Source organism: Mytilus trossulus, chromosome 14 (genome assembly GCF_036588685.1).
Source record: "Mytilus trossulus isolate FHL-02 chromosome 14, PNRI_Mtr1.1.1.hap1, whole genome shotgun sequence".
Lineage (NCBI taxonomy): Eukaryota > Metazoa > Mollusca > Bivalvia > Mytilida > Mytilidae > Mytilus > Mytilus trossulus.
In genome coordinates, this window is record NC_086386.1 from 9921444 (window position 1) to 9935994 (window position 14551).

The 14551-nt window shown below is 31.5% G+C and overlaps 1 protein-coding gene across 1 annotated transcript in view; it reads right to left on the reverse strand.

The window, feature by feature from the left end:
- Positions 1-14551, reverse strand: part of LOC134697461 (uncharacterized) — a 141637-nt gene that overhangs the window by 13229 nt on the left and 113857 nt on the right. The window contains exons 45-46 of the mRNA XM_063559741.1: positions 1357-1636; positions 543-656 (exon numbers count right to left, since the gene is read on the reverse strand). Of these exons, the coding sequence (XP_063415811.1) occupies positions 543-656; positions 1357-1636 (394 nt within the window). The remainder of the gene's footprint in view (positions 1-542; positions 657-1356; positions 1637-14551) is intronic.

Sequence of the window (14551 nt, forward strand, 5' to 3'; positions counted from 1 at the left end):
GGCCCTCGGCGTTGCCTCAGGGCCATTACAACCATCCTTGGCCATTATTAACACCTCGGGCATGTTACAGGGCCAATATGACAAAGTCCATACATTAATACTATAATAATGAATGACATTTATCATAAATATGGATTATATGTGTTATGATCCTCAGTCAAATATTGCATGTCTGTACCTTACAAATCTAAATTGCTACACTACACAGACTGACATACAGATTTAGACTGACATGCAGACTTTTGTTTGAAATTGTTTTACATTTGTCATTTTGGGGCCTTTTATAGCTGACTGTGTTATAGGTCTTTTGTGAAGAGTTTGTCATTGGCAATCATTACCACATCAGAATTAACCATCCTCTTGGCAAGTGTGTACATCAGTGTGAGTCTTGATGCTACTACTAGTATGCATTTTACAATGTTAGTGTTCAATAAATTGAATAGTTTAAAATTAATAACTGGATAAAACATTTTGATATTTGAATGTTTATGAAAACTTAATTTCATTAAAATTCTGCCCTACAATATTCATTTTAAGATTACCGTTTATAGTAATGGCGTGTATGTTGATATCATCATAGGTCGACCTGACCTCAGGATATTTCTTAATCTTGGATGGGAAGACCATAGGCATCTTCTTCATATCTATATATCCATCTGTATAATTGAAGTCTTTTTAATTATTTTCAATAAATTATATACATACAAACTGCCCTTATATATCTCATTTAACATTTTTAAACAAAAATCTGCAATAAAATTTATTCAAATTCATTACTTCATATTCATGGTATCAATAAATAAACAAGAATGTGTCCTCAGTACACGAATGCCCCACTCGCACTATCATTTTCCATGATCAGTGGACCGTGAAATTGGGGTAAAAACTCTAATTTGGTATTAAAATTAGAAAGATCATATCATAGGGAACATGTGTACTAAGTTTAAAGTTGATTGGACTTCAACTTCATCAAAAACTACCTTGACCAAAAACTTTAACCTGAAGTGGGACAGACAGACAAAAACAAAAGAGGAACAAACAGAAAGACGAACGAACAGATGGACGAACAAACAAACGAACGGACGATCGGACGGATGGACGATTGGACAGAAGGACAAACAGATGCACAGACCAGAAAACATAATGCCCCTCCACTATCGTAGTTGGGGCATAAAAAGAAAGATTTTTTTAAGTCTTTCAAATGTAAAAATAAACCCTTTAAAATACATGTACATGTACTGATATAATTTATTAATAATCATTAATTTATAATAAAAATCAAGAAATAGTCTTTCTATTGAATGCATGAGGACCATATCAGTTTTAATTTCTTTACTGCAAAATGAAGTTAAATACCTTGGAAAAAGCAGAGTCTATGTATGCTAATGTCACTGAACATTGTCTTGGCGTTCGGATATTTGAGAGTGGTGCCATCTAGGTGAGAGGGAAGTAGAATGACAGACAAAGGTAGGTTTGAGTCACGATATGTCAGCCATTTCAGTAGTTTTCTGGAATGTTTTGTGATGGTTTGTTCCTGAACAGTTGGACGAGTTATGGACTGAAAACAGAAACTGAAACTAAATAAAGCAGTTTTCTTCCATTCTGGGTCGATCATCTCCAGGGCTCCACTACTACCCTGAAAAAGACAAGACAAAATCTTAATTAATATTTAACGAAATTAATTAAATGCCTATATAAAATTCACAAACCAAATTCATTATGCTAACCAGGTTTGTATTCCAGGGGGTATGCTGATTAGGGTGTGGGGGAGGTGGTTCCTGAGAATAAGGAATTATTTTGACACAAAACATAACTGTGATTAAACCTTAACTTCAGTTATTATCCCTATTTATGGGGGCTATAATTGATACATTCATATTTATAAAATATAGAGTCTTAGGGGACTGCTGCAGAAAATGTATTGATCAACATGTTTCGGTGCACCGTCATCAGGATAAAAACAGTACATAAAATCATGCTGAAGTACAAAATGTACTGTTTTTACCCTGATGATGGTGCCCTAGGCACCGAAAAATGTCGATCAATAAATTTTCTGCAGCAGTCCCTAAAGTGTTGTTGTTATAAGACTCTTTACATTTTGTGTTTTATCATTACGACCCTGCATACCACAGGTATCCACTTTAGGGACTCTATTGTACTACAGATTTACCAGAGATTCTGGCGTTGGTTCACTTTCATTTGAAATCTATATTTATAGTTCAGAGATAAATTAGTGGTACATAAATACTCACAATATCCAAAATATTAGAACATTGAATGCAAATTTGATCATATACTCAATGGCCCAATCATGTTTAATGTTTCTTTTACAGTGAAGAAAAGTTTATACTGAACATTCAAATATATAGCAATGTAAAATGAAATGAGTTAAAACATAATCTGTAACCATCTTTTGAACATTTTTCTGAAGAAATTAGGGAATATGTTATTATTTCTTTGTAAGCTTTTTCCAAGGACTATGCTTTAGGGTGGCTTTGAGTCTTTTTAATCAATATACATACAAAATTTAATTAATGTCAGCCAAACATAGAATCAACACAAGAGTTTAAAGTAGTGTTGTCAACGGTTAACCGGTTAACCGGTTAATCGGTCGAACGACCGAATACCGAATACCAAAAACGCTAACCGGTTAACCGGACTTTTTTCAATTTCGATATATTTGATATAAATTTGTGTTGAAAATCAAATCATTAATTAGTTATGTTTAATTTAAAAATTGTCGTCGTGGTAATTAGTTTGATAGATCAATAATTGTCCGGTATATTGATTTCTATTGTTAATCTTAAAAAACATACAATTAATTAGAGTTTGGGGCAGGATCTTTATGAAACATTTTCAGTAAACGTGTTTGTTTAACAGTTACTTTAAATCAGTAATGAGATTTAATTATACCAATTACTTCATTATTTCGTTTTCGATCTCATATTGTGTAAACCTACATTAAAATGTGCAACCTCCGTAGTTAGGGTTAGTCTTACTTTAAATTCAACCAGATGCTCCGCAGGGCGTAGCTTTATACGACCGCAGAGGTTGAACCCTGAACAGTTGGGGCAAGTATGGACACAACATTCAAGCTGGATTCCGCTCTAAATTTGGATTGTGATTAAATAGTTGACACAGCATAGGTTTCTGACACAGAATGAATGTATTCAAATGAACTGAAAATTTTTGTTTTCTCTTAGAGCAATTCACTATGCTGTTGAATATTAATCCTCTCAAAAAAATGTTTGAAGAAATTTTCTTTTTATTTATGAAATTTCAAATGAGAAAAATTGAACCCAATTTTTTAATCACATCCCCCTTTCCCTTATTCCAAAACTAATTTCAATTAAAATATTCTAATGGAGTTTGCAACAATTACTACTCATTTAAATACATCATAAAATATTAAGATGTAAAAAAACTGCTTGTTATCACTGAATGGTAAAGATAATTTAAATTTATCAGTTGGTAGTAAAAAGTGAATATACATTGTATATTGTATATAACAAAGATTTAAGTTGATTCTGGACAAAGAAAGATAACTCCAATTAAAAAAAAATCTTGCAGATATTTCTTGCTTACTTTACTCGACAAAGAAAGATAACTCTTAATTAAAAAAAATTTGCTATTTCACAATATTGTGAAATTAGATATTTCTTGCCATTGCACAATACTGTGAAATTGAAAAGACTTGCTATTGCACAATACTTAATATAATAATTTTAGATCCTGATTTGGACCAACTTGAAAACTGGGCCCATAATCAAAAATCTAAGTACATGTTTAGATTCAGCATATCAAAGAGGCCCAAGAATTTGATTTTTGTTAAAATCAAACTTAGTTTAATTTTGGACCCTTTGCACTTTAATTTAGACCAATTTTAAAACTGGACCAAAAATTAAGAATCTACATACACAGATAGATTTGGCATATCAAAGAACCCCAATTATTCAATTTTTGATGAAATCAAACAATGTTTAATTTTGGACCTCGATTTGGGCCAACTTGAAAACTGGGCCAATAATCAAAAATCTAAGTACATTTTTAGATTCAGCATATCAAAGAACCCCAAGGTTTCAATTTTTGTTAAAATCAAACTAAGTTTAATTTTGGACCCTTTGGACCTTAATGTAGACCAATTTGAAAACGGGACCAAAAATTAAGAATCTACATACACAGTTAGAATCGGCATATTAAAGAACCCCAATTATTCAATTTTGATGAATTCAAAACAAAGTTTAATTTTGGACCCTTTGGGCCCCTTTTTCCTTAACTGTTGGGACCAAAACTCCCTTTCTTTTATAGTCATAAACCTTGTGTTTAAATTTCATAGATTTCTATTTACTTATACTAACGCTATGGTGCGAAAACCAAGAAAAATGCTTATTTGGGTCCCTTTTTGGCCCCTAATTCCTAAACTGTTGGGACTGAAACTCCCAAAATCAATACCAACCTTCCTTTTGTGGTCATAAACATTGTGTTTAAATTTCATTGATTTCTATTTACTTTAACTAAAGTTATTGTGCGAAAACCAAGAATAATGCTTATTTGGACCCTTTTTTGGCCCCTTATTCCTAAACTGTTGAAACCAAAACTCCCAAAATCAATCCCAACCTTTCTTTTGTGGTCATAAACCTTGTGTCAAAATTTCATAGATTTCTATTAACTTAAACTAAAGTTATAGTGCGAAAACCAAGAAAATGCTTATTTGGGCCCTTTTTGGCCCCTAATTCCTAAAATATTGGGACCAAAACTCCCACAATCAATACCAGCCTTCCTTTTATGGTCATAAACCTTGTGTTAAAATTTCATAGATTTCTATTCACTTTTACTAAAGTTAGAGTGCGAAAACTAAAAGTATTCGGACGACGACGACGCCAACGTGATAGCAATATACGACGAAATTTTTTTCAAAATTTGCGGTCGTATAAAAATTGTGAAATGTAAACCAATGTGAATGTACTCAATGTATACGTGAAAGTACGAGTAACATGCTTAAAGAACACACAGTGAAGAAACAGGTCGTACAGCATGTACAATGACCTATAGTTATTAATTTCTGTGTCATTTTGGTCTCTTCTGAGAAATTGTCTCATTGGCAATCATACCACATCTTCTTGTTTTATAATTAATCATTTAAAATTGAAACAACCCGAATTATACTTTGCCAGGAATCCTCACAGACAGGCTTTATAATGCTAAATGAAAAGCTTATTTGTGACTTGGATGAAAGGTTGTCAAATTGACACTCATACCACATCTTATATCTATGTGTAGGGTTCTATTGATAAGGCTTTCAAACACCAACTCAAATTACCGGTTAACCGGTTAATCGGTCGAACGATTATCTGAGTAAACGGTTAGGCAAAAGTATACGATTTGACAACACAAGCCTACAGCTAATATGAGCCTGTAAGAAGATGATATTTATTTCTAGCATTAAACAATCTGCAATTCAATATATCTGAAATTAAAAATGTTCATTTTATAAAGTATGATGTATACATTAATAATATTAGAATGCTAGGGCAGGATATGTTTACCTTACTTCAACAAAGAATATCAAAATTACAATTTTATCACTGATTCAATTGGCTAATTTCACTTTTGGTTTTTTAAGTACAATAAATTAGTTCATGAAAGATTTTTTTGAAGTGTTTTGAAAAGTAGACTTGAAATAGAAATATTTGTTATACAATTTGAAGTAAAATAGATTTATTTCACAAGATCCAAATTCATTGAGAAAATTTTGTCTAGATTGCCTGTGAAGAGAGATCACGTTATCAGTTGCTGCCTAGAAGAAGGCAAATGTCAAATTCAGCTCTGTAACTAGGTATCACTAGTTTTTTTTTTCAATCAGCATTTGAATCATTTGAAAAGGCATAAAAAAGCAGGCTCAAGGGTATAACAATTTCAGCAAAAATTTAAACATTTTGTATTTCATTACAAATTTTATTTATTACATTATTAGTTGTTAATTTAAGATATAATACAAAAATTAACCCAAAAAATCTCATTGGTTTGAGCGCCAGATGACTTTAAAAATGTTTATATCATTGAAAAGGCTCCAAATTATCTCCCTTTGGTGAAAAAATGCCGTTTTTTTGCATTAAATTTGAAATATTTTTTCAACTAATCCATGAACTATATTTTTCATTATTTTTTTCAAATAAGCTGTACTTTAACTGTAATTTAGTGCTTTTTTATTTGATATTTCCTGACTATTTCTCCTATAAGTTCAACAGAAAAAAGGGACATTAACAAAAATGTAGCTTCTTTCAAAGGCAGATTATGAACTTAAATGAACATTGACCTCATTTTTTTATTATTCTTTATTTTATTTTTCTATTAAAGTCATATGAATCTTTAAATTAAAAAAACTAGAGGCTCCAAAGAGCCTGTGTCGCTCACCTTGGTCTATGTGAATATTAAACAAAGGACGCATTTGAATTCATGACAAAATTGTGTTTTGGTGATGGTGATGTGTTTGTATATCTTACTTTACTGAACATTATTGCTGCTTACAATCATTCTATCTATATTGAACTTGGCCTAAGAGCTTCAGTGGAAAATGTTAGTTAAAATTTACAAATTTTATGAAAATTGTTAAAAATTGACTATAAAGGGCAATAACTCCTTATGGGGTCAATTGACCATTTAGGTCATGTTGACTTATTTTTAGGTGTTACTTTGCTGTACATTGTTTCCCTTTACAGTTTATCTCTATCTATAATAATATTCAAGATAATAACCAAAAACGGCAAAATTTCCTTAAAATGACTAATTCAGGGGCAGCAACCTAACAGCAGTTTGTCCAATCCATCTGAAAATTTCATGGCAAATAGATCTTGACCTGATTAACAATTTTACTCCCTGTTAGATTTGCTCTAAATGCTTTGGTTTTTGAGTTATAAGCAAAAAACTGCATTTTACCCCTATGTTCTATTTTTAGCCATGGCGGCCATCTTTGTTGGTTGGCCGGGTCACGCCACACAATTTTTAAACTAGATACCCCAATGATGATTGCCGCCAAGTTTGTTTAAATTTGGCCTGGTAGTTTCAGAGGAGAAGATTTTTGTAAAAGATTACCAAGATTTACGAAAAATGGTTAAAAATTGACTATAAAGGACAATAACTCCTAAAGTGGTCAACTGACCATTTTGGTTATGTTGACTTATTTGTAGATTTTACTTTGCTGAACATTATTGCTGTTTACAGTTTATCTCTATCTATAATAATATTCAAGATAGAAACAAAAAACAGCAAAATTTCCCTAAAATTACCAATTCAGGGGCAGCAACCCAACAACAGGTTGTCCGATTCATCTGAAAATTTCAGGGCAGTTAGATCTTGACCTGATGAACATTTTTACCCCATGTCAGATTTGCTCTAAATGCTTTGGTTTTTGAGTTATAAGCCAAAAACTGCATTTTACCCCTATGTTCTATTTTTAGCCGTGGCGGCCATCTTGGTTGGTTGGCGGGGTCACCGGACACAATTTTTAAACTAGATACCCCAATGATGATTATGGCCAAGTTTGGATTAATTTGGCCCAGCAGTTTCAGAGGAGAAGATTTTTGTAAAAGTTAACGACGACGGACGCAGGACGACGGACGACGACGGACGACGACGGACGCCGGACGCCAAGTGATGAGAAAAGCTCACTTGGCCCTTCGGGCCAGGTGAGCTAAAAATATGCATATGTTTTTTATAACTAAATGGCTAGTTGTTATTATAAAACTTATGTACATTTCTTTTTCTTATTCTTAATTGTTACACCCCATTATTCTCTATTCTTTATATTTTTGCACCCCATTATTCTCTATTCTTTATTATGTTTGCCTATTTTTATTTCTTTTTATAATTCTTATGTCCATTTATATGCACTCTCTGCTTATCATTATCTTTTCTGTGAACATTGGTAAACCCCATGAAGATCCTCTTAAACAGTATATCTAAATTATCTTCTGTTTTTGTTACTAAAAATAGCACAGGGTATTTCCAGTTTGCTGATATGTTCTCCATTGAAAATTATGATGAATCTTAAATGGAAAGTAATTTGATTAAATCTTTCAAAAGGAAATATCTTTTGAAAATATAACAGAAAGGTAATATCTATAATAATAAATAATTAGTATTATGAATTTACTAAAATAGATACTCAGTCATCAAATGAAAATGAAAGTCACAGACAAGAAAATTAGGGGCGGATCCACCCCATTTTAAAAGGGAGTGCTGTTCCAACTGTATGTCCCCATTCAAATGCATTGATCTGCCCAAAACAAAAAAAAGGGGTCCAACTCCCAAAACCCCTTCCCCTTGAAATGCCACTGGAAATGATCATTCTTATTCATATTTCGCCTTCGGTCTCAAGTAATGAATTAGCTTTACTTCTCTTTGAGGGGTGAAGCTTACATATAATATCTCTGTTTAAAGAAACAAACTATAGTATAATACCTGACCAGACCATATAGCTGGCCAGTGACCTTGACCCTAGTATATAAGCACCTGTTCCATAATAACTTGTCATTATTTTTCTTGAGGGTGGAAGTGGACACTTCACGTAAGTTCTTTTTAGTTATTTTATTTTTATCTTAAATTTGGGAGAAAGTTCTTAAAGTTACATTAACTTGTCTACGAAGTACGACAAGTTCTTATGTTATTTTGTTATTTACAAATAATAATTCCTCAATTGTCTACGATGTATGACAAGTGTTGATGGAAATGAATTTAAAAATTTCTTGTCTACGATGTATGACAAGTGTTCATGGGAATTTAATTAAATATTTTATTGTCTACGATGTATGACAATTTTATATTTTCATTAAGTTTTTGCATTAGTACGATGTACGGCACATGTGTTACTTAATTCATACTCCTGTTTGTTAAACAGGTAGATATTTAAAGTATTTTTATTCACCTGAAGGTCGTGAGTACTCTTCACAATTTACACGTGTTTTACCTGCACAGGTACACATTCTTGTATTACAATGGCTGAATTTGTTTATGCAAATGTATTGTTTTTGCAAGATGTTTAGAATGATGTTTACACTTACTAGGGTGATGGTTATGATTTTCATCACCTCGGGAATGTTTTAGAAATTAAAGATGATAAATTTAATAGGAAATCAAGAGGTATTTTGAATAAATCCTCTTCTTAAACAGTTATAAAACCTAGTAGTTTTATAATAGGTCATAATGGCATATGGCAATTGGAAATAATTGACAAAGCAACAGAACCTGTAAAAAGTAAGTTTTAAAATCTAGTGCTACTTGTATAACTTCAAAATCTACTTGATTTGTGAATGTTTCTCACGAAAGTGCTGTTGAGATTTAAGATAGGCATGTATATTGATACATTTACTCATTATTGTTAATGTAGTAAAGAACCTGTATGAATCATGAGGTTTGAGACAGTTTCACTGCCTTCAACTCTAGCAGAGTTTGTAGAGAAACCTGCTGCTTTATTTGAATTTTGCCATTAGAGGCTTACTTTTATTAAGATTTAGTTCTAATTTTTGATATGATACGGTGTATGTACCTCTTTTTGGAGTTTGTGCCATGGCTGATGATAGTCCAGCCGGAGTTGAATTTGATACGTCTTTTGATCCTGCATTAAGGTTTTCAGAAGCCTTTAAAGCTTCTTTTAGTGAGATTAATGGTACATTATCTCATCCTGTTTGTTGAACAGTTTAATCATGATTTTGATAAAATCAGGAAAATATAAAGTTCATAGAGGAAATAATACTATCACACTGAGAACTGTGACAATCCTAGTGTGTCTAGGATAAATAAAAAATCGAAATGGCATTGCCTAGACAGGCCCACTCTGTGGTTTCAAATATGCAGGAAACCCAGAGATACTTTCTTAAGGGGTTGATCATCACCCCTATTGTTGCGTTGACTATTTCTTGTTGTAAGAATGAGCCATTGGATCTTGATAATACAAGGATTTTATTGTAAAATTCTATTTGTTTGTTTGACCATGGGTTTCTGGTTAAACCCATAGGAGATGCTCAGAAATATTTAGATGATAAAACTTTTTTGTAATTCTGTTGTGATAGTTGCTTTTTCACATTTCTAGTTATGATTGCATAAAGCAAACTTGTGTTTTTACAAAGATTCTAAAGCAAATTATAGAATCCTTGGAAGAGGTTCTAGGTCTAACAATTAATTTACTCCCAGCTGTTATGGGAAAGGCAATATCAGTTTTTTAACTGCAGATGCTCTGTTGGTCAACTAGTGTACTATACTAGTAGGCAATTCCCTTCATTGAGAGGGAGAGGTTTCCAAAAAGGGAACAGAGATTTTCTCAACCAGTTGCTATATATACAGTAGATAACTTAAATATTATGATTTGGAAAGTGTTTCTAATGATCTATTGATATTAGATATATTAAGAAATGATTATAAAATTATTCTTAATGATGTACCACAAGGTTTATCATTTTTGAATTAAATACATTTCACCTTTCATAAGGATGAATTATTTTCATAAGTCCAAAAATTGATAGCTAAGGGAGCTGTTTAAGAGGTTGATTGATCAATGGAAAATCAGTTTATTTCCTATATTTTCTTAGTTCCTAAGAAAGATTGGTCTTCAAGGCCTGTATCTATTTGAAAAATTCAAACAAACTTAGTTTGTGGCTAATCAGCATTTGGAGCAGGACCATTTATCTTTTGTTTAGATGTAATTCTTTTTAGAATAATTATCTATATATATATAGAGAGAGAGCTAACATCTATAGATCTCACAGATGCATATTTAAGTATCATTTATGATTATATCACAATTTCCTGATTCATGTGGAAAAGACATTGATATGATATTCATGTTTTTTGTTTTGGATTGGCTTCTGCATCAAGAGTTTTTACTAAGGTTTTAAAACCTGTCTTATGTATTTATGAAATAATGTCACTTGAAGTATATACATGCTATAGTTTATACATTGATGGTTCTTTTATTAGGGATCAGAGTTTAGAAGATTGTATTGTGAATACAGAAGAAGTGGTGCAAATGCTTGATAAGCTGTGCTTCTGAATAAATTTTGAGAAGTTGGTACTCATTCCTTGGAAGCACATTGTTTTCCTTTGTCTCATTATTGATACTGAGCTATTTAAGTTTTTTCTGACAGATGAGAAATGGTAAAATTATCTCCCTTGGGAAATTTTTCTTAAATAGAATTGTGTAACTGTATTTTAGATGATTTACATCATATATTGGTCTTGTGACGAATGCTTTTAATGCAGTATCTGTGGGAATGTTACATTGCAGAAACATGGCAAGAAATAATGTTGAAACACTGTATAGTTGTTACAGTGTTTATTATCATCAATAGGTGAAATTTTTTAACATTTTTAAATCAGAAATTAAAAATTTGATTTATAGACCCATCCAAATAAGTTTTTGAATTGAACCAGATTCCTCTGACAAAAGAAGGATTTGGGATCCAAATTTGAAGAAAATGTTTCTGTTGGTAGAATTTATTTGAGCTTCTTTAAGAGTATGCACTCATTTAATATAGATTTCATAGTATTGTTGGCTATATTTTTCTTTTGGAGAAAAAGTTTTAGTCACAGAGAGTTATACAATCAGAAAATACTATTTCAGTAGCTTTTATTATGCAATAGGAGGTTTTAAACCTCTTTGTCACTTAACATACTTACTACAAATATTTCATTATTTGGGCTTGGTGTTCAAGAAAGAACATTTTTATCACAGCTCTTTATATTCCTGGTAAGAAAATTTTTGATGCTTATCATATGTCTAAAAAATTTACAGATTCAAAAGGATGGCAATTGAAAGAAGATGTATTTGTTTTGTTATTATTACATTTTCATTTTCAAATCTGTAGATAATTACTTCATTGTCTTTTATAGACCAACAAGCTCCTTTCAGAGATGTTTGTATTTTTCATGATCAGAATTAAGACCTTATATTTTCCCATCTTTTTCATTGTTGGGGATAATTATAAAGAAAATTATTTGTGATAAAGTTCAGAAGGCTTTTGGTTATCCTTTTTGGCTTGCTCAGAGTTGGTTTTCTTTGCCAAGACCAATTTTAATTTATTTGCCAGTTAAACTGCTAAGCATAAAAATTAGTAACAATGTTGTATACTGAAGATAATGTCTTTCCGTCAGGAAGAGACTTAATTTAACTGTATATTGTAAAAAATATAAGTGAACCAACACCTGAAGGGTTGATTGTGCAGTAGGGTAAAAACGTGTGTATTATACTCAGAAATCACTTTAATATAAACAGGAGATTTCAGAATCATTTGTAAAATATATTTACACTTCATCTTGGAGACCTTGCATCTATAATCAAGCATTATCAATATTTTTTGAGAAATTTCCTTATTTGGTGTGATCAATTCCTTATCACCATCTAAAAAGGATGTTATTGATTATTGAAATTTTTGTAAACACAAGCTTTTCATATTCAGCATGTTTAATGTGAATTTTCCTTGTTCTATGTTGAAACAGACTTTATCCTTTAAGAAAAAGATGTTACTTAATTTGTTTGTTTACTACATGTATTTGTGTAAGGTTGCTTAAACCTGAATCTGCAATTGAAGAGTTAGATACTCTTTCACTTGGGAGATGAATTTAGTGCTATCTTTTTTAGGTTCTTAATATTCATTGGAGTATTTAACATTGATGATTGTCTTTTATACTTGTGTCTTTATTTGCCTTGACTACATGTACATCTGCCTTAAAGTACTATCTTTATCAGCTGTAGATTTACATTCTATGTCTTTCATTCAGAGACATGGCACTTTATTTTTTCATATACATGAGTTTTTGAAAAATACTAGATCTGTTAGTTAGTTTACCTAATGAGGTGATCAAAGGTTTTGATAAACCAAAACTTTGTGTTGTTAAGACAGTGATTTATTAAGTTTTGTGTACAAAATAGGTGAGAGAATTCATCTAAGTCTTTTCGTAAAGTTTAGATAGTTAGAGAGAGTTCTAATTTTATCTGAGGTTTTAAGGTTAACTCATTTAGAGGAACCTCTTTTTAAGTGCTTTTTGCTTCAGGATGTTCTATTAAGGACATTATGGCAACAGTTTTGTTTGGACATATGGTAAATCTTTTTCAAGTTCTATCACAGGAAAGTAAATAGTATCAGTACTAAAACACAAATACAATTCAGTTGTAGTTACTGGATGATCTTGTGATTTTTATCCTTTATTAAATGTTGGCATTTATATAAATATTGTTTTTAGTTTGTGTCTACACATTAAACAAGCTAATTCATTACTTGAGACCGAAGGCGAAATATGAATAAGAATGTTCCTTCATCCAAGCATATCTTGGATGTGCAGGATGGAGGTCATTCTTAGAATATGAGCCTGAGGCTCGAAAGTAATTAATTCCCACCCTAGGGATTATCAGTCAGACCCACCCTTTTCCACTGGGTTTTATATTTGGTCGACACAAACTTGCTTTAAATTATGACAAGTTATTATGGAACAGGTGCTTATATACTAGGGTCAAGGTCACTGGCCAGCTATATGGTCTGGTCAGGTATTATACTATAGTTTGTTTCTTTAAACAGAGATATTATATGTAAGATTCACCCCTCAAAGAGAAGTAAAGCTAATTCATTACTTTCGAGCCTCAGGCTCATATTCTAAGAATGACCTTCATCCTGCACATCCAAGATATGCTTGGATGAAGGAACATTTTTATGGTCTAAAATCAACTCTGTGTTCAAAAAAATTAATAAAACAAAAACAATTTTGGACATACAGCTATTGAGAGATAAACCCCCACTCCTTTTAATTATTTTGTGCTACTTACTCTGAATTTTCCAAAAATTGAAATGAAGGGTATCAGTGTCAATAAGACAGCAGCAAGACAACACTAACAATAAATTTAAAAATACATCTAACTAATAGATAGATGTCCATAACATATATCAAGCTTTACATAAACCCAATCAAGACAAATGATTCATAATTACCACAGATTACCAAATCAGTCATTGAAACTAAATTAAACCCTCCTTTGAAGGAAAGTAGTGGGTGAAGTATTTTATAATATCAAATGGAAAATTCATCAATAATTAATATGAGATACCAAAATTTGACTTGTTTTATAAAAAGTTAAGATAATGAATATCAAATACTAACGAGTGCATGACCATTTTAAACTAATAACTGGTCCGAGACCACAATTATTTCGTAATGCATTTCTTTAAGAACATAAAATGAAAATTTTTAAAATCCCACCTGCGCTTTTTCAATGAAATTTTTACTGTGTTTTGTACTACTTTTGGGACAAATAATATCAAAATTATAGAAAACGTCATCTGCTCTAACTCAAAATATAGACAATTTTATGTTTAAGGCGTCTTGAAATCTTATGACAGCTTCTGAAGTGCTAATTTTTAACCTTTTTCAGCTGGACCAAATCACTTCTTTCCTTTAAACATGTTAAAATTCTGGACCCTAATTTTTTTACAGTGTAATTTCACCCCCCTACTTGCAATTTGAGGCATTAAACATGGAGAAATGAATTTGGAATGGGTACAAAAATTAA